Source organism: Battus philenor, unplaced genomic scaffold (assembly GCF_028537555.1).
Source record: "Battus philenor isolate CCGP_79_NKW_IND1 unplaced genomic scaffold, ilBatPhil1.0.hap1 SCAF_12, whole genome shotgun sequence".
NCBI lineage: Eukaryota > Metazoa > Arthropoda > Insecta > Lepidoptera > Papilionidae > Battus > Battus philenor.
This window is the reverse complement of record NW_027181674.1, coordinates 7564661-7587177: the sequence shown is the minus strand read 5'-3', so window position 1 is coordinate 7587177 and position 22517 is coordinate 7564661. Positions and strand designations below refer to the sequence as shown.

Below are 22517 nucleotides of genomic sequence, written 5' to 3'. Positions count from 1 at the left end.
CATTTTTTAACAACTTTGTATCTGTTTAAGAAATTATGAGAATCAACTAGAAAACTATAATGAGAAATCTTTACATTCGATAAACAATTTTCTGGTCAAGATATAAAGATATAAAGACCTAAAGATATAACCCCCCCCCCCCCATTCTCTTTGCGGGTGAAATTCCGAGAAATTCTGAGCTGACTCATTGCCGATAGGAATTACCATCATCATTATGTCCGCATACATGCGCCTGCACTGCAAGGCATAGTACTCCCCTAAGAATTGCTACAATTACCGGCGCTGCCCCCATCCAGCGATATACTGCGACCGTAAGAATGTCGTCGGAATCTACGAAAGAAATATTTCTACTAAAATTCAGTATTTAAATCTTATGATTAGTAGAAGAGTAGAAATTATTAGTAATTTATGCAACGGGATATATTATTTTATTTTACTCGATAAGTTACTAATGAAAATATCAATCTTAATACCTAATAAAATAAAAAAAATGGCAGATCGTGCAGGAGATCGAAAAAAAAGACGAATATCAGTGTAAATCATTTTATTCAGCTAATCAAATACATGTTAAAACAAACAATTAACACAAGTAAAATAAACTCTTGTTACATATAAATAACAAAAGAAAATTAAAGGTATTGTATACAAAAGTTTAACTATGGTAAGTTGAGATAAAAATGAGCAAAACTGACCAGAAACGTTGAAATAAGTCTATAAAGTAAAACGTTTTTGAACTGATACCCAAATAATAACTATACATAATTATTTTTTATACTTTTTTTTAGCAAAAAACTTTGTTTGCATAAAAAATATGTTAAGCTAATTTTAATAAAAACTCCAAACATTCGTTAGTGACAGTGTAAAAATATATGTAACTCATTTAGACTATTGGTCGATCTGATTTTACGTATTGTAAACTCTAACTAAAATAACGATTTACAGCACCATATTACTATTTTTTTCTTTAAAGAAACCATAAAGATATTTCTGTATTTCACTTAATATCTTATGATATATTATACTTTTATAAAACAACGTGATAAAAATCTGTAATTCTGTATGTTTATCTATATTTACGGTATGGCATATATATTACAGTAAGCAATGTCTATATAGAAAGACAATTTTTTTTAAATTATTATAATTTTCTCAAAGTTTTGTATGTACATTCATGAATAATCTATTCAAAATAACTTTGTAAAGTTGCACAACCTCGAATATTTTTACAACCACTTTTTTATTATCTACCGTAAATTAATATTTTGCGTTTGTGAATAACTAAAAGTAAAAATCTATTTCTTTGAACAGCAAATTGAATAGATTAAACTAAGTCCTACAAAGTACACATTGACTACTTTCTCTTTAGATTATCAGGTATGTAGTTATCTTTGCCCACTATTCCAGTGCCGCCAGAGTCTCCCAGCCATGGATATCTAAAAAAAGAATACAAAATAAAATTTTCTGTAAAATTAATTTGAGGGCATTTCCGTAAAATAAGTTTTAATTGATATATAATGATAATCTTGTAGTAGAGCTCACTCAAAAATGAAAATTTAAAAAAAAATAGCTTACTGATGAGGACACTCAGTGCAAGTCTCCATATATCTAGTGTCTGTAAAATTCGTTTCTGGGTGTTTAAAAGACAGAGCGCATTTGTTGGACAAATTGCAAGGGGCTGAAGGCAAGTCACGCTTGTCGCATCTCCAAGGTTCATAATTGTTAAGCGCTTTTGCAGGCTTAGGATCAGTGATCCAAGTCAAAGCTTGAGTAACCGTCACGAACCATACGTCGTTCCTAAAAAGTAAAGTCGATTAATACATTGGTTTTATATATTCCTAAACAGTAAATGTAATATTTTATGTATCTTTCACTTTTGTCTATTTATTTAGATCACTTTTTACACTTGATGTAAGACCGTACTTAATGTTTTAGGCATTTTCTATTTGATAATCCAGAGTCTTATAGAGATGACAATTAGGCAATGTAAATGTAATAAAAATTATAAATACTGTACTTGTTATATAATTCCTAATAAACCTACTTTAAATAAGAAGATATATTATATATAGGATATAAACTTGTCGATCTGAACTTCGTTCTGCCTAACAGTAAATGAATGAGTAAATATCGAATTGACAAAGAATGCTTAGCAATAATGTCGCTGTATTATTTTTTTTTCATTTAGGCTATATCTGACAAAGCGTATGCGGATAAATCGATATTGTTAAACTTTTTAAAAGACGTGTTGTTGTTGAGTTTCGTCTCCACAACTATAACATCTTTTGAAGTGGAGTCAAAAATAAAAAAGATGTTTTTAAAAAGCTGACAGTCAACAAGAGCCCTGTTAAGATTTCCAATGTTAAATAGATGAATTTTGTCTAATTTCATTTTACACGGCTGACTATTGTTTTTTTTTAATAATCCTTAATTGAGAAATATCACATTTTAATGCTTATTATCCTATTCCAGACGAAGACAAAAAAGGAAACACAAAAATCATAAAAATTAGCCTACCAATTTTTGAGCTGTAACTGGCAACTACCACAACATGTATATATTGATTACACATGTACTATTCTTCAGCCAATGTAGTCTTGACCTTCTTTTAAACCATTACGTAAACAAAAGACTGCCTCTCTAATTTCGGCGGGGAATTTATTCCATCGTTGTATGATTTGGACAGTAAAAGAAGAATCAACAAAGTCGTATTTGCGAGGACAAATTAGCAAAAGATTATCTAGCGATCGTAGATTTCTCTCGTTACTTGAGTCAAAGAAAATAAATTTTCTTTATTTTTAACTATATTTACATAACTCGTAGTTAACCACAAGCCAATGTCGATGATATTTTTATAACATGACTCCAATATAACTATCTATTAAAAATTATATTCAATTATTTCGTGAATTCGAAGGTGTCATAAAGATGAACCTGTAATTATTGTTTACAATTTAAATATTCTCCTGTGATACTTGCTACAACTATAATGCTAGACAAGCTATAGTTAAGACACTTCTTTCCGATTCTCCCAATCACTACAAGAATCTTTTATAGATATTATGATGCCAAATTTCTGTTTTTTTAGTCAGCATATGACTACCAAAAAGGTAATATAGTTTTTTTTCAATATAATACCCCTTAATAGTAAATTTATCTTTATAGGTGTGGGGACAGTGTTTGGCTTACAGATCAGCTGCCCAACGGAGAAACTTGTGCAGGCCGTGTTCAAGCTCTTTAATCTGGAACCAGTTAGTGTGGAAAGGCATCATATAGGGCGCACGATTTTGCTCGTAATGCCTGTTAAAATCTTCCTGCAGCCATTCCAGCACCTACAAAAAACATTGAACTTACATTTTATTCCTTTAAAAATTTACTAATACGATGCAGTTAAACACATAATGCACATTGAAATATTAAACTTAAACGTTTGTACATTAGTAAAACAGATTAATATTATAATTTCAATAATAATTGCAAACTCAAACTTAATACAATTGTTGTGGAGTAAATTCATACGTCAATTTTGATAGGTTTAGTAATAATGGGTTTGGTTTATTGTTTTGTATGAAATGTATTTAGGCTATTACGAATTTCCATGAAAAGAGACGAGATTTCTATATGTTATCGAAAGGATCCGGCATAGCTTAGCGGGTTAGCAAGTTGAAGTAACAGTAGGTAGGTTACATGAGGCCCCTGGGGCCTTAAAGTTCTTGAGTGAAGACCACAAACCACTGATGCAGCGTAGGACATCCACACACAAGGTGGACATAAAACCTTGTTCCGGTCGTCTACGTCTACTATATGGGTAAGGTTTATATCAAGCAGTTGACATGATGATGACCATGATGTGCGATCAGCTTTTATATTTCAATGTGCTTTATACCAACCGCACTATGCCAGGTGATATCGGACTATTGCCACATTCGTCTCATCACTGCCGCATAAAAACATATCCAATTCCTTATTTAAGTAATTAATCGACTTTAACATTTTTATTTATAATGAAACATGTTAATATGTTTTCCAGTACTTTAGTTTACAATACTACTATTTAAATAATGGTAATATTATTAGGTTAATATGTTTATAATAACAGATTAAGTTACCTCATCGGAGTCATGATTGTGTAGAACACATTGATCCAAATAAGGGCAGTGTCCACCCTCAAAGGATTCCACATAATGTGCGTTGAAGGGTACCTCCCACAGACCTAGTTAGATAACAACTTTATTAACTTATTTTCCGATAAGGCCACCGCTGGTACTTACAGACCTCCCGAGGGTTTCGAATTATTCCTCGAATAATATCGAAGTAATTTACTAAATAGTTTATTAGGAAAGTTTTTGTTATTTCAAATACCAATTATAGAGTTATTTTTGGCTGTAATGCTAAATGGTGGATAAAAATACTTTTCTTTTCGTGACTTCTTTCATGTCATTTACCATAATACATGATATTTTAACATTGAGATAAATAATTTACTTACCAGGAAAAGATTTTGTGGGACAAGTTCCCGACTTGCATTCATGTGCTATCTTGTAATCTAAAGTATAAGGCCACACTGGTATCGGTAGTGGCGGAACACCAACAGAGCTATCGTAGATATATCCAAAGTCTTCCAACACCTGCAAAAAACATTATTAAACTAGGTTCTAAGAATAAAATAAATATTTAATAACCTTAAAATAAAGTATATTGGATAATTTATGTATTATATATTATCCACTTTAAGGCATCCATGAAAATTATAATAAGTACAACAAGAGCACAAATTGATAAAAACTAGAATCAAATTAAACTTCCTTATAACGACCTCTTCCAACTTAAAGCTACGAAGGTTCTTAACGAGTCCTTACCTAAGAGCAACCCACAATAAACACGGACAACTGTTTTTGGTTATTTTTAACAGTAGTTAGAGCAATTTATTCCCAAGCTTATCGATAAAAAAATGTTAAAGTTTTATTACTATATACTTTTTATAAACAACCTACAATTATTTACATGATGTAGATAATGATCATAATTAAATTTCACACATTCATTAGTTCATTGTACAAATGGAAATATGTCACTATTCGGTGTCTATTTATTATTGTATTCATTGGTTTATCATTATTAGGTGAATGGATATAAAATGCCGTCCATGGTAAAAATTTTCTGTTAGATTGCGATTTTATATAATATATAATTCACATTTCTGAGTTCCAATTAGCGAGAAACATAATGTGTTAAAAACATTTTAGGTTAAAATACGACGAAAGCATGTTATGCATCATATTGTATTACAAAATTTTTTAGACATTAGACACTGTAAGATGTCGTCACTGTATATGTATGGATAGATAGTTTACAATATTTTTAATTATTCCGCCTTGAAACTTATGTTTTAACACCAATTATGCGCGTCTATTCCATTTTGTGTAATATAATGGCTGGCATGTGAATTAACAATTCAATTTCAGTATAATTTAGACTGCGTCGGAAGTAATTCCCGTAGAATATATGCAGCTGTTTATATTGCATCTGTTTATATATTTAACAGCGTGTGTTATTTAATATAGTAACGAAAAGTGTGGATATTTACCAACAAATGCGATGTGATGTTTACTTGTGGTATTTAGCTAACACTTATGCAAATGTACTCTCTATTCCAGCACAGTCGAGCGTACAATTTATAAATAACATTGCATATATTACAGAAATGCAAGTAGATTTGAATTTATTGATTTTGTGCATTGAATTCATGTGTTTTCTTGGTTACATGTTTCTATTCTCAATCATTAATTTTAATTAAAAACTAATAACGTTTTAATTAGGGTTTTTTTAATAATATTTAGTTTGTTTAAAAATAACTAATCAAAATCGGTAAATTTACATTCTTAATATTATGTTATGCGAGATGGTATCAGAAATGTAGAGATCCGCAAAAGAATCAGTATTGCTCATAGAGTCGCTAGTGCAATCGATGAGTGACGATCACGAGCCGGTTGTGCACTAGGTGGATGAACGATATAATTAAAATCGCGGCAAGTCGCTAGATGCGGGCAACGTAGGACTGATCATTATGACTGCCTTTGGGCAAGGCCTATACATATAGACCGACTTGATGTTGATGATGATATCTTATTTTTACCATTAATATTAATCATGGAGATAAGGATAATTTGTATAACAATAAATTTATATTATAACGTTGATTTACAAGTAGGTACATCAATTACCTTCTCATTCATGGTAACGTATTTAATCGTAAGTTTGGCCGATGTACATGATGTATTTAAATGACACATGCTAGTGACCTAATTGCCATGATAGGTAATACTAGTATTTCTCAATCGACTAACCTTAAATTGCGTATTTCTGCCAGGCTTTAGGAATGGCGCTCTTGCTCCAACGATTTCAGTTCGAGATATGTTTGCAAATTTCTTAAGTATTTCCCGCATACCTATCATCTCTCCTGCCCATTCCTCGTATCCTTTATCTTGAAGTCCTTGTTGTTGGGAAATTGTACCCGTAGCGATCTAATAAGGAAAACATTCTCAGTCATAAGCTCTGAAAAAAGTTATGGGTATACCCATATAAGACGTGTACACATTACAAGTTTTTACGCTGTCTTTCGTAATTTTTCGCTTACCTTATAATACACCCGAATTAAAATATTTCGTTTTTGATAAATAAATTATTTGGTATTATGGCTTTATTTTCTCTTCAAAGATACTGTATATACTGTACAGCAGTTTTATTAGATATAAGCTTGCATAATTTTATCTAGGACAGTATATATCTACCATAAGCAAACATATATAATTATAAAGTTTATTAATAGTAATATTATACGTAACTAATGTAAACTTATATTTTGTATCGCTATTTTGGTGTACCCATTTAAAATAAATAAATATTAAAATTTGATACGTAACCATTGCTTTGTAAAATGAATTTAGCAAGGAAGATATGAACCAAATAAATAATGCATAAAAATTTACACAAACATTATAATAAAATTGCAAATAATAATTAATTAAACTTACCTCATGGCCATCATGCGCCAATGATTGAACCATAACGTAATTGCTGAAAATAAAATAACCCATAATTAAACAAAGAACAAATTATATCTCTGGCGTATATTGCGAGTAATGCTTTCGTACATTGATGCTTAATTATGTTAATTTGCATACAAAATAATTAAACGTATTGCATTGAAAGTTACATTCGTACAAGTTTACGTAAATAATTACGATTACAATTTGATATGTTTTATTAAATAATTATATAAATCAGATGTATCTATCTATTGGTCACTGAAAAAAGATTAACCAATACATTGTTATGCATATTAATACATGGTTATAGGTCCGAACGCTTTAGAGAGATGAATGTAAAGTTTATTTTTAAGCAAAAAGCTTTAAAGTTTTTCACTTAGTTCCAATCAACATGTATAATGAGATCACTCTGAAATATTTTCGTTGATTTTATGTTCTTAAATGAAATGCGACACGCCGATAACTTCTGGCAGTAGAAAATCTGCAGTAAAACTAACTAATTTTTAACTAAACCCAAATTTCGGTAATGGAAATTTCTACTATTGTATAAGATTGTCATTAATTGACAGCTAATGAATTATACATTTGTCCTTTTAAATATTATACACCTATAAAAAACTTAATATTAGCCTTGTGTTATAACCTTCCATATCGGTGGGTGTCAAGTTTTATCCAAAGAAATGAAAGGAGTCGGTTTTGGTAGAACGCTTATATCTCCCCGATTACCGGTTCTAGAATCTGCACGTTTTTCAATGATTTTTATTCTAAGTTAACTAGAGTGACGATCTTAAACATGACCACTGATCACAGGGCTGTGACCATTAGTCACCGCCCTTTAAACTCGTTTAAACACTTTACATTTAGAAAAAAAAATTAATGTAAAAATTAATTTATATTTAAAGTATATATTCGAATTATAACTTTAATTATAGACGAAATTGTAAAAATAGTTACAATTTGCGATTGATATTGAATGTTGTAAACGTCAATTGTAAATACAAATGAGTAAATAAAGACATACAATAATTATTGATAAAATTTCAGGGTCTAACATGTCTGGTAAATACAATGAAATATTAAATATACTTTAAAATAAAATAAAAGGATTAAGTTTATGATTTATTGAGTAGAAAATATGTCTCTATTTCGTATTCAATGTACTAACTTTAAAAATACTAACTACGGCCTAAGTGACTTAATTTCTTTATTTTATTAGAAAATTTATAAGAACTCGAACTAAATAATTAAACTCTTAGATTCAATCTTCATGATATAATTTTAACTACATTAAGTGTTTAAAATTTAAATACTTCATAAATATTAATAAGATTACGTAACAACTATTTAAGAATTTGACCAGTTAGTACTAGAAAAACATTGATTTTACAACGACTAATTTAAAACACGGTCCTTGAACAGAAGTCCACTGTAAACAAATGTCGTTTTAAATGCACAGACGATTCCTCGGTATTGACCCTGAGCATATGTACCCTTCACGGACGCACGGGGGCAAACGTGCGGAATTTCAAGTTGTTTTGCATTAATTCCACACATAAACGCATCTAGTTATCGGCACAACGACCGCGATCGTCTGTGAATGTTAACAAGCGAAATAGAGAATAAAACTTCTTTCACTAAAACCTCAAGTGCATTTTTACTTATTTTAATTATCTTCAACATCTCTTACATAACTATGTAACTTTAAATCATTTTGTAATTGTTTTTCCTTTAAAGTTGTCAAACATCAAATAATAATGATATCGTTAATGTAGTAAACAATGTCAAAACAAAATTTAATCAATGAATATTGAAGATAATTTTTTACACAATGCTTTTGTTTCATTTTTTAATAGATTGATAATAATCATTACCTGTATTCGTGTGAAAGGAAGAAAGTTCCACGAATCGGGCAACCGTTAGGATTGCGTATTTTGCCGTTAAAAACTTTCCTGTATAAATCGTAATTATTCAAATTAACAGCACCGTCGAAAGTTAGCATAATTATTTGCGGCGTCTGCAAATAGAAGCAATCCTTGACAATCCATTACTAAAACTAGAAAGCAAACAATTATATCTGTACGTGTATGCTCATAACTATCGTTATTTAATGAGTAGAAAGTTTGAGTGGTTATTAAAATCATGTATGTAAATCGATTTTGAATATATGTTACATCTTGACACACAGTCATGAGGCAGTTATTATTAACACACATTTTGTGGCTCCAAACCCCCAGGAATAATAGTTCCGTCTTTGGAACAAAAGCAATACGGCAGTTGACATTCCGCAGGATCGCATTTCGTCGCTAGGTCTGTTGGCGCCTCTGTTATCGGTGCTGGAGCTAAAACACAAAAAAATTTTGAACATTAATTAGTCATCGTCGTTTCAGTCGCAAGACGTCCACTGCTGGACTTAGGCTCCCCCACAGATTACCAATAGGATCAGTTGAAATCGGTCTCCAACCAGCATCTTTCGATACTTAAAGCTTTCATTTTACTATATCAAATAAAGACCTTGCTTAATTTCGTTGTTCATCTTTAAATTAAGTAATGTTACATAGTTTATTTTCCTTTTATTTATTTACTCTGTAGTTTTCATAAATAAAAGAGTATAATCTGTTATATAAACACATATATATATATATATATATATATATATATATATATATATTTATATATATATATTATGTGTGTGTGTGTGTGTATATATATATATAAATATTCTATTTTGGTAACATTTCATTTAATTACAAAGTTTGTCGAGTAAACAAACGGTAAGCTACATTTGTTTATATCATCCATTTATGATATAAGGAAGAAAGGTTTAGAAATTGATTAAATTTGGTGCTGAATATGTATTTTTTATAAAGAAAGAACAAGAAAATATAACAATATGATCCGGTAGAATGAAAACGTTAAACACAATGAACCATTGTAGCAACATATTGTATTCTGAGAATGAATCTTTAATGCGTTTAGGAATTCCCACAACGTACTCGGTTTCCTTTCCATATGGGCACCAGCACATAATCCGATTTTACTTACTTCAGTGAACGGGACGTGTGTTGGAGACGTTCAATTAATAGACTTAGAGTCGTACTCACTTGTGGAAATGGGACCGCATCGTGCCTCGGCTTTAAATGTACAATACTTGCTAATATCGTCGAAATAGAGCCCCGAGGGACATCTATTCAAATACGGGTACCCGTCGACACACTGTAAAACAATAAGTTCGTAAAATCAAATATGAATAGAAGGGACAATACCCTGATTACATGAAACAAAGGCACAGCAGACGAAAATTATAATGGAAGATGCTATTCACGAACAAAATAAATAAAATACATACTGTTAGTATATAAAATGCCATAAGCAATTAAACACAACATAATCATTTCCAATTAAAACACTCTCAAAATTCTTGTTTTATTTTCTTATAAATGTAATTGACTGTGGCATATTAAAAAATTTAATATAACACGTTATGTCTATTAAATTATATTTCATGAAATGGTAATCGTCAGAACACAATAAATACTAATACGTGTGCGTGTGCATGTGACCAAAATTTCTAGGTTAATGAAAAATAGCGCTATTTTGAATCAATTATTGAAAAATAAAACAGATCCTGCTAACTTATCACTATCCATACTAAACTATTTATAAATAAACTATATTTATAACTGTAAATTTATACTTTAAATATGTATACATTTTTATACCCGACCTATCAGCCTAAGTATATACCTATAGTATATTTAGGTCGCCCTAAGAATGTCGATTTGTTTTTGCAGAAAATTTAAAATTATCTCAGATATTGGATCATGAAATAAGCTCCGTATTATAATAATCCACACATATATCATCATTTGGTATGACGATATCATTGTTAGACATTAACAGTAAATGTCAACATTCTTCCTGGTTGTTATCGATCCTCATGATCGAAATATGAAAGTTTCCTAAAAAAGCTTAATCTTCAAACGTCTCTCTAATATTATACTTATCTCAAACATTATATGAGAACAAACTCAAGTTCATATGCTTAAAAATTTTCAAGGTGCTACATTGTATAGAATGGGACAATACAAGCCAGATTTTTATCAGCGTAATAGCCAGGTACTGACTCACACACGGGGACAATTCCGAATCTTTTTGTTTTAATCTCTTCTAAACTAACATACACATTTAAAAGATTCAAAAATAGAATCAATGTTTAATAATATGTCTATTATGTTGTTAAAGAAATCTCTGATTAAACGTTTGCTATTTGATAACTACATCTTAGCGCAAAATTTAGCATAGGTAGAGTAAGAGGAATTTTATTCTCGCTAGTCCCGATACCTCAAAAATTAATTTATTAAAATTTATAAAACGTAATCTAGATTACTTAAAGCAATTACCATTTTTTCTAATAAGACCTACGACTTGATTTTTATCTCTTAACCAATAGGGCATCTTATTATATTAAAACAATAATAGATATGAAAAACTAGAATATATATCGAAGACAGATATGCGCAACTTTTTTATTTAAATTAAATACAACAAAGCAGTTATCCAAATGGAATGTACAAACAAAACCAAGAATAAAACGTAAGGTCAATAAGACAATAATAAAGACAGAATAAACAATAGGATTTATATAATAGCCAGGACTTGTTAGAAGTTGGCATGTAATCACAAACAATGTAATGACAAAGCGAGGATAATCTATACCCCGGTAATTGATAAGCTTTGGCATTTATTGGTATGTAGCCTAAATATAATCTGTTTATTTAAATTACTGTTACTATTTAGCAGATTTAAAAACAAGTAATCGTTAAAAATAATTGTAATATCTAATATATAAAATTCTCGTGTCACGGTGTTCAAACTTGAACTCCTCCGAAACGGCTTGACCGATTTTTACCAAATTTTACATGCGTATTCAGTATGTCTGAGAATCGGCTACTATCTATTTTCCATACCCCTAAGTGATAAGGGTGGTCCACCCCTAAATTTTATTTTTAATTTTTTAGACAATTTTTTTGGTTTTTATTTTATTATGATACAGCATACAAAAATACATACAAACCTAAATTTTCATCCCTCTACGATTAACCCTTATCTTACATTTGTTAATTAAAAACTTTTATTTTTTTTGCGAAACAACGTTTGCGGGATCAGCTAGTATTTATATAAGAAAAATTGTTGCAATGGAATACATGTATAACAAATGTGAACATTCTGAACCATTTATTTTTTATATTATAGGCACAATGGTGCTTGAAAAAACTCAAGTTAAAAATCCAGTATATTTCGTCGGAAATTTTTACAGTATCAAATTAAATTAATTTATTCATAAAAGGTGTTTGTAAATTCGATTATTTTTAATATTAATGCGATAAGCTTAAATTTAAAACATTGACAAAATAACTACGGTGACACCAGTTTATTACGTTATCTGTTTCGTTTATGTATTCAGTTTATATTTATTGGCAACTAACTAATACTCATTTAAATAATTTGTCTATTATTCCAAGCAACGTTTCGACTATCCTGGGGGACAAGACGCCAACAATATTATCAACACATTAAATCGTTCGTCCAATGCTGACTATGATTCAATTATATTTCGAGAATATTCTTGAATGCTTAAACAAGATTAAGAATTCCAATATTAATATCTTGCGGCCGACTAGATAGTTCATAGTAGGAGGTTTAAGTTGCCGAAAGCTACCTACCCGTATAAATGAGTACCACCACAACGTCTTCCTGTTCCGATTTGAAGCAAGCCGTGACTAGTTAGTATACTCGGCAATTGAAACGTAAAATTTAATATATCAAGGAAATCGTACTACTTAAAATTTCGTTATGCTTATAAGCATAACGAAATTTTAAAGTATACTTTAAAAACATTTAAGTAAATTATTTGAAGATAATTGAAAGAGATCTATAACTGCAGGAATTTATTTTATTTTATTTACTTTATTGGAGATAAACGGTAACAAAAGGCAGTAAGAAAGTACAAACTTAAAAATATAAAATTAGTTACAATTGTTACCTTATAACTATCCCACTAAGAACATTTAATTAATCAAAGTCAAACAATAACACGACAAAGAAAAACATTACCAAACAGGGATCAAAGATCCAGCGCATTCTGCAGATCACACAGCAATAATTACCAGTCACAGCAAGCCCTCACGTTCCAATTATTGAACATACACAATACAGTTTAAATTGTATTGTGTATGTTCAATAATTTCGAATTGTAGAGTATAATAAATTTTAATTAATATTTCAATCAAATTTTTCAAAAAATCTGACCACTAAAGACATAACCTAAACCTACTTTAGTATAAGTTATTAAAATAGATCTCTATAACTCATTCATTTATTACCACCGAAAAGGCCATAAAACCTCCTAAATGGAATCCTTTAACAGTCACATAAATTGTGAAAATTGACATTAATGGTGGCAATGGCTACAAGACAATTATTCTCGATTTCGACTGTCCAATATTTGCTTTGAATAAAAGATTATGCTATTAAGTAATTGTTGGTTTTTAATAAATTACTCGTGAAATACGAGGCCTTCTGTTCAATCGTTTTTACGTGTAATTATTTAATATACAAATAAATATTTTAACATTCATTTCAACTAAAGTTTCTTCCAAAAATACTATTTCTTTACAATATTAAAGAATTTATTATATTATATATTTTTCACATAAAATTTTCATAAAACTCTATGTTGCCTCTTTTTAGGAATGTCAACAAAGCAATGAATTTATTTTAATTGCATAGAATGTTGTGTTTGTGTTTAAGCACACGCAAAGTAACTTTAAGTAACGCACGCATAACAACAAAAGACAATGTGTCTAATACTCAACCCTGATAATGCGAATGGAATGAAGAACATGTCTACAATTATACTGAAAATTGTAATCAATCTTTACCAACGACAAGAATTTACCTTTAAACACATGAACAGCAACTACGTATTGCTAAACCTAACACTCCGCGAAAGCGAACAATACTCGACGGAGCCGACACGTTTTTATACAACAAAGTTACCAAACTGAAGGAACATTCGCATTTTAGGAAAATATTAACTATTCGATTCACTATTATTTATACACCGGAACTGTTTTAACCTGCGTTTGTGTTCGCAACTTTACAATGCTGGTTTTTCGTATATTATGAGTGACGAACGTTTAATGGTTAAGGACATAAGCATCATTGAAAAATAATCATCCTGACAATGCTAGTATAATTAAATTTAAATTGAAGAAAATGTGCAATAAATAATAGATCTCGATTGTTACGACTGTGTTTGTTGTCTATCAAATTAACTTTCTAATGCTTAATTTTAAGATTTTTCGCAAGCATCCATACAGTCTTTGACGAGTCAATTTGGCGTACCTTCGGCCTGCCCCTCGTTTCAGAAACATTTAACTGAAAGGTCGTTAAGTCTCAAGAGTCTATGTTATTCGTATCTGTACCGCAGCTTGGTTTCCTGAAGCTTATCAGCAACGTCGCGCTCACAGTGAATATAATGAACATACTCGTTGCAAATATTTTCGAGTTCTGTTACACTGCATGGGGATACAGGATCTGCAGCTGGGGGCTACCAGAGCCTTTAATTTCTAAAAACTTTTATGGAGCTAAAACGGATTTGAATAATGGCCTGTATTTCGCCAATATACAAGCAGCATGGCAAATAAAAAGAATAACACGCACCCAGAACAAAATGATTTCGACACCATCAATCACAATTTTCTGGACACGTTTTTAGATGCGAAGTTACAAAAAAGACCTAGCATTGTAAAAAGTGTTACATTAATCAATTAACACTAGTAATAATTTATGTTAATTCTTTATATTTTATTGTTATATATTATCTTTGTAATAAAAATTATCTTTAACCATATAATTTAAATGTGTTTTAAAACAATATTTTTATTTTCTTGTAATCATTAATTATATTTTTAACTCCATATTTTATAATAGCTCTCATAACACAATTTAAGTTATGTGTTAAATTCTACTACATAATTCCCGTAAAATTGTTAATATTTTGAGGTTAAATTAAAATGAAATGCAATAACTTCTATATTTAATAATATATATAGCTTACTATCACTTTTTTAAATATTATAGGTAGTTTTACTAAAAGCACACAACATACGTGTATGAATAAGAACATGTAAATGTCAAATATCATTTCCAGTTTTAAAAATCCAGTTATTCTGTCTCTAACTAGTTTTGTATATTAAACGAGAAAAAAATATGCGAAAACATTTCCTTGATCGTTTATATGCTGATTTATTATTTAAATTCTCCTTGAACTAATTTGGCTTTTAATTACTTTACGACATTTTAAATATCTGTTTGATTAGGGGAAAATGTCAAACTATTATCGGAAATTTATTCACAATTCAGAATTACAATTTTTTATTTACTTGTCAATCAACTATTAATACGATAAACTCGTAAACGACAGCAATGATTGTGCTATTAGTCGTTTAGGTATACAAACACACAATCAATTTAACATATCTTATTTAAGATAAAATATACAAAAAAGGCCTTCAAAAATAAATATAATTATTTTATTTTTAAACGGATAATTAGAAAATAAAGAAATATTATTAATTTTATTTCTGAAACCTATAAAAAAACACTAAAGCTATTCGTAATTATTAAAATTAAAATTGTGTCCTAGTTCGTAGATACACGGAAAACTATAGAATTCAGCTTTTAGGTATTCTTGTAGCCAAACTTTAGAAGAGTATTCTCTATACTCTGAATTAGTCAACGCAATTAAAGCTTCAAATTTTAAAGTGCGTCGCACCTGTAATCGATCTGGTTAAAATCAGGCGTTTGGTCCTAATCAAGAAGCGACACTCTATGAAGTCCTGGATCATCAATAAATGTCTTTCATGTCTGTAAGTTGCTGAGTCTTCTATTTTTACTGTTCTATCTTTACTAACTAACACAAAATCTTATTCTTGCTATAAATATGTTTTAGTTCCACTAACCTACTCAAACATCTAGCTAGCAGTAACACGAATAAAGAGCACGAGATTTATTTTTATTAAATAAAGACACGAAGAGTTGCATTGTAAATTAAAAAAACGGTTTTGATCGTTCTTTTTATTCTTTGTAAAAGAAAAAACTGAGATAACTAAACAAAAATATAATCTGCCTTAAAAAAATAACGCTTCCTATAGTCGTTATTTATATTATTATGGACGTGTATAAGATTCCATTAAACATATTCGTGGTATAGTGTCCGATGGAATGTCATTGCAAACATATTTGCAACTTTTCAACAAAATATTGTAGTCGGAAATAAGAAAAAATAATATCTGCTATAATTTCACTATCGTCTTTCTATACAATGGTTAAGAACCTTAAGTATAGGTATTAAGCCTTAAGTATAAGTATTTCTATTGCACCTTTTCTATTGTGTAAGTCAAATGAATAGGGTGTTGTATAAATAAAAAAATTACTGAATACTGTAATATAATGTCTAAAAGAATACTTTGAGAAATTCCCCTGTAGTGTCAACCCTAGAACCTAATGTATTTTGCAGATAATCAATAAATTAAATGACAAAGGTAGCTCTACACCATTTATCACGACTTCTAACGTATTAAATACAATTTAATCACGATGACCGGAGTTCAACTAAGGTCAAGCAATGATAAAATTGCATCAACGTCGTACCGACTACTTTGACAAATAGTAAGTAAATACACGTCAAGGATCGACGTACCTAATTCAGCCTTAGGAGATATATTGGCTAGATCGTAACATTGGAATTATGGTATTTGATTCATAATAACCAAATTTATCTTTAATAAAGAAACACAAATGATCTTAACCACAAATAATGTCTATTCATTGATTATCCACTTGGATCATTTACAGAAACTTGTCTACGTCACGAGAAGAATAAAAAAAATGACGGCGTCCTTTATCTTAAAGCTAAAAGAGCTCCAAACGCGCCCTGATCTAAGAAGAGATCCCAACAAACTTAGACAGATTTTATATTGTTGTCATATTAACAATATCCTAGATACAGTTTTAAAGAAATTATTTTAAAAACATTTAGTTTTTAAAATAATTTCATTATCATTTTAAAAACCTCCACGTTATAATAGGATTTGAAAATGTTTTTTTTTAATAAACTTCATGTGTATTATAATATTATACACAGTATTTTCTAATACTCATCTTAAGTTAAGTCTTTAATTCTGCTTTGGGAATATTTTTTAATACATATATTTATAATGTATATATATAGCTATAGCTATAAATGCTTTGTGTATTGAGCGGTAACCGAATATCGTATGTCGATAACTTGTTATTTTTGCATATTTTGCTACATTTTGACATGTTCTGTTAAATAAATAAATTCTATTTAATTTTATTTAAATTTACTGACTGGTTACTGTGCTATATTAGTCTAACCGTTAAAAACATTTAGTTTTTCAAAGAAATTTCAAAATTTAAACGTTTTTAAACAACTCTAAATGTAATAAAATACTTTCAATTAAAACTTATTTACCGGGGATAGTTAAGTAGAAACTTAAAAATTTTGGTAACGATGACAAACAGGAAGGAAGAAATGGTCATAAAAACAAAAGTGTCAAATTTATTTCATAACATGACAACAAAGGCAGAACTTTCGTTATATGTCACACGGGTGACAATGCAGTGTTACCCTGGGTTTTGAAATAAATAACCTTGCACAATCTAGACTTTGCACTTTGCACATTGAGACTTAAGACAATATACGTCATTGGCAGAATAAATTCTTTGATGCCCTGTAAAGCGAAAGACAGCAATTCAAATCAATTATTACCAGTAGGTAGAAATAGATGCGGCAGTGGTTACCATCTACACTGCTTTTAAATATAAACCTTTAAAATACATAATTACACGTTACACACGTAACAGTAAGTATTGTTTTATATACCGACACTAGCTGATCCCGCAAACGTTGTTTAGCCATGTAAGTCATTTCTAGAAAACATTAAAAAACTAATAAAAATAACGGTTGATCGTAGAGAGATAAAAATTTAGGATTGTATATATTTTTGTATGCTGTATCATAAAAAAATAAAAACAAAAAAGTTTGTCAAAAAAATAAAAAAATGTACTGGTTGACCACCCTTAACATTTATGGGGATGAAAAATAGATGTGCGATTCTCCACCCTGGCCGATATGCACGCTAAGATTCACAAAAATCGGTCGAGTCTTTTCGGAGGAGTTCAATCACGCACACCGTGACACGAGAATTTTATATATTAGATAAAAAATAATAACAACCTATTGTAGAGATACTATAATCAAAAGAAATTGTATCATATATATAATGTGTCAATGTAACACTCATGGCGACGATATTATCCTTTAAAAAATGTTTTATTTCATTTATTGCTATCTTTCTTTTTTGCGTAATACATAGCAATACGATAAATGCATGTCTTGTCTAATATTGAATTTTAAAAAAATATAAACTTAAATAATATTAACTTTCGTTTAACCGTTGTATATATACCTGATAAAATCGTCTGCACGTCGCCGGGTCTGCGAAATTCCCGTTACCTGTTGTTCCTTCGGGACAAACAAACTCCTCCTCTTCCTTAACTTTTTGACAGTTTACTGAAAATATAAAGAAATACATAGAAATACAATCTACGTTACACTATTAGTTCGAAAAAGGATAATGAAAGTACACCTATATTATATTTATATTTAATAAAACTCATATCTCTCTATTACATCATGAGTACCTAGCTATTCTTTATTTTCTTTTACTAATTAAGTGTGCCATGTAATAGGCAGGGAATCTTTAGACAAGGCCTAGTTAGGATATTAGTGATACAAGATAATTATTTTATTTATTATTAGTATTATCATAACACATACCAACAGTTAACGGCTAACCTAACTTTCTAACAATAATTTTCTAAAAATAAATATTTAGTTCGTCGACATCCGCAGTTTCAGACGTCAACTTCAAGGTAATATTTGTTTTAATATTTTGGTTTTACCACCAAAAATGTGATGTTAATTAATAATATTGTATATTTTTGATTAAACTGTATTTATTTGTCGAACATATTCAAATCGTATGATACCTATGTCTACGTAGTTTCTAATCATTCATACTTAAGATATCATCTCCACTAAATTAGCGGAGAGCGCTTTGAACAATTTATTCATATTTTAATTTATTTATTATTTAAGCTCTTTTGCAATGTTATCGCATCTATTTTAAAAATTCATAGAATCAAATTCGACTAGTTCTATACATCAAGCTACAATGACTTTAAGTACGAAAGTTCATTGTTATTTTTTGTTTTAGAAAGTGTTATGACGCGCCGATAGATTACCTAATAGCAAATGATAACCCATATCTCATACCCACATTAGCGTGGAACACCACACCTGCATCCATCACTCTAAGACAAAAAGTCACATCAGTATCTCAGTAATATCACCAAACTTCGTCAAAATCTAATAAAAATACCATAAAGCCTCGTTTCTTGCAGTTTATTTCTAACATTTCCCATTACACGCTAAATATACATTTAATCGGCAGTAGTGTTGCGTTTAATAAAACAAATACTATAGTATATACATCAATATATACTATAGTATTTGTTTTATTAAGCGTATTTAATATATACATTTTATATACTAACAAATACTAGTATACTTCCAACACATTTTATATTTTTTATATTTCATTAAAAAGTCTATCGATATGGACAGTATCATGCGCGTTTATTCATTTTAAAAATTGAGGAACTGTCGAATTTAACTATTGACATTATTCTTCAAAATGGTGAACAAAAAGGTGACATAATACAGGATTTAACAAAATTCTTCAATCAAACACGTGATAAAAGTTCAAGATTTAATACCAGTATATATAAATTTAAGTAAAAACATTAATGATACAAAAGGTCAAAACAGTTATTATAATTATATACATTGGACTGTTTTGAATGGCCTTTTTCCCGTTTTAGTAATTTTTCGAGTTTTATGAAGTGCGTAGCGGAATGTGGGCAGCATATAAAACATAATATTTCAACGTACTTCGACAATACTAAATCATTTACTAGGTTTCGCCTCAGTTTCCGCTCTGTTCTCTCAAGCTAGTAACAACAAGGTTTAACTATTGTGTCTATTTTAGGAACCAACTTGAATGAGACGAGATCAGTATGCAATTACCCACTACAGGAAATCCGAAAGTAACATTACACTTATTACCATCTCAGAATAACAGAACCACAAAGAGTTAAAAAATATAGTGGACAAATTTGTCAAATTTCTCTTTTATCAATAGAATCCAAATTCTAATGTTTGATTATCGCCTATTACTTTGTAAGTTTTACAAAGATTGGTTATCTGTTTTGGACAAAGATTTCTGAAATGTGTTGATACCTCAGATCACCATAGGCAAATTACTTAAAAAATCCCTATTGTAATTATTTTTGCTATGACTACAAAATGCTCATCGATATTAAAACTTTGCGGTTGGTTTAGTGATTAAACTTAACATAATGTACTCAAAAGCTATTGTATTTTATCTCTTACGTAAATACAACAAGTACGAACATAATTCCTACTAAAATTAAAAATTATTTATTCTCATAACTAAACAATACACGCAAGATAACTTAAACAGTATCTTGTCAGTATCTATAAGAACTTGTATTAATTAATAGGGATCGATTTTTAAATTTTATCGACCCTTGGGGTTAACTATTTTTTTTTTAATTACATTTATTTAAAAATATACTTTGTACCGTGCGGTGATTAATAAAAATTTAAATTCATGTTCAAAATAATAAAAAAATCCTTTCAAGAAAAATGCGAAAAATTTGAACAATGAAAATCGTTTTACGCTAGTAAATTGTGGAAAAATGAAATATCCTTCGTGATCCGAGTAATGTCGTCGACATGTAATTTGTCGTCTTAAAGTTGACAAGCTTAAGCGAGCGAACAAATAACTTCATTGGTTCTAGAACATTAATAGGTAGATTTTATTATAAGAAAATTTGATCAGCAAAATTTCACGTAATGTCTTTATATTTTTTATAATTGTACAACAAAACCGTAATTTTAGTTCCATCCTATTTAATCAAATCGTCTTTTTTAAAATAAAATATCTGTTGTCCCATGCTAATTAAGTATTTGCTTGTTTCTTGTGTGTTGATTAGTCTTAAGGCTATAACATACAAATCTACTAAGAGGACTGAGCAATAGAAATCACGAATAATTTGATGTATCAAATAAATCAGAAGTAATAATTTAAGCGATTACGAAAATTATTTAACATCAGTAAAATCTTAAAAAATTAATTTAAACCAACCAAACGCAATTTTACCATGATACATAAAAGAGCTTTTAAAAGGACTTGTCATTAAATTACAATTTATACCTTAGTATATTGAAATTATAACTAATTTTGTTACAAAAGCATGCGTGTTAATATGTAATCGAGGAAGTATGCCATTTGGTTACATCCGTAACAAAGAGCTATTGGGGTAAATAACACATTATATAATTCGAGGCACTCAAGCAATCGACAAAATGTCAATATCCCTCATCATACAACCGGTCACGTTCCAATGTCAAGTGAAATTAAGGACGTGCCCCACGAATGCAATCGGCTACCTAACCGCTGTCTATAGATGTCTTAAGCGCTCTAAATATCTTATATTGTCTACTTTCACGTCCCTATTAGAACACACAACAAAGAAATGTTTTCTTTGCCATGCTTGGAATATTTTAGGAAGTTAACAGCCAGCTGGTTAATGAAAGTGAATCCGCATAGACTTGACTACTAGTCGGATAAACGGTAACGCAGGCAACGTTCTCAAGACCATTTGAAGGAAAAAAAACACTAAAATGGTGGCACCTTTGAACAGCTTGCGTAAGATTACGAATGCTGAACATGATATATGGAACCATACACAATAAAATGTGTATATACTTTCGTTATAAATATATATACATAAATAAAATTTGGACAACTAACCGTACACAAATATGGCACATAAAAGAACAATTCGCGCGTATGTGGCCATGGCGGATCGCGCAAAGTTCGAGCCACGAAGAATCGATATAGCACCTTTCACCATCGCGCGCGCACTGCGAAGAACATAGCCGGTGTTGGTCGCAGCCACCACCCTACTTTATCGCTTACCGGCCTCTACAAACGGCTTTCTCCTGTTGAACTCTGATGCACTGACTGACGAATGTGACTGAATTATAATTAAAAGTACGTTTGCAATTTAGCATTTCAAGATACAAAGCTAATTTCAATAACTTATGTCAGTTTCCAATTTAATTTTTAGTTTAAAATCTTTATTCCTTAACCTTATAAATCTTACGTATAATATAATCCATCTTTATGAGAAAAAACCCAATATCAATATCATTTTATGCTGGGGAAT

General features: G+C 29.9%; 1 protein-coding gene across 1 annotated transcript; it reads right to left on the bottom strand.

Moving 5' to 3' along the window:
• Nucleotides 1–1130: 1130 nt before the first annotated feature.
• Nucleotides 1131–22247, bottom strand: Cda4 (chitin deacetylase Cda4). Its single transcript, XM_068776373.1, has 12 exons — nucleotides 22100–22247; nucleotides 18605–18708; nucleotides 10148–10259; nucleotides 9258–9385; nucleotides 8918–9060; nucleotides 7032–7074; nucleotides 6345–6521; nucleotides 4487–4625; nucleotides 4107–4210; nucleotides 3187–3329; nucleotides 1573–1794; nucleotides 1131–1433 (listed from the first exon to the last, which is right to left on the bottom strand). The coding sequence occupies exons 1-12, from the start codon at nucleotides 22200–22202 to the stop codon at nucleotides 1352–1354; spliced, it is 1500 nt and encodes a 499-aa protein (XP_068632474.1). The 5' UTR covers nucleotides 22203–22247; the 3' UTR covers nucleotides 1131–1351.
• Between the last annotated feature and the right edge of the window lie 270 nt (nucleotides 22248–22517).

Coding starts and splice junctions, on each gene's coding strand:
- Cda4 (XM_068776373.1), bottom strand. CDS start 22,202: ATGGTGAAAGGTGCTATATCGATTCTTCGTGGCTCGAACTTTGCGCGA. Junction 10,260..18,604: donor CGTGCAGACGATTTTATCAG/GTATATATACAA, acceptor ATTGTTTTACAG/TGTGTCGACGGGTACCCGTA. Junction 4,626..6,344: donor GCAGAAATACGCAATTTAAG/GTTAGTCGATTG, acceptor TGTTTTTTGCAG/GTGTTGGAAGACTTTGGATA.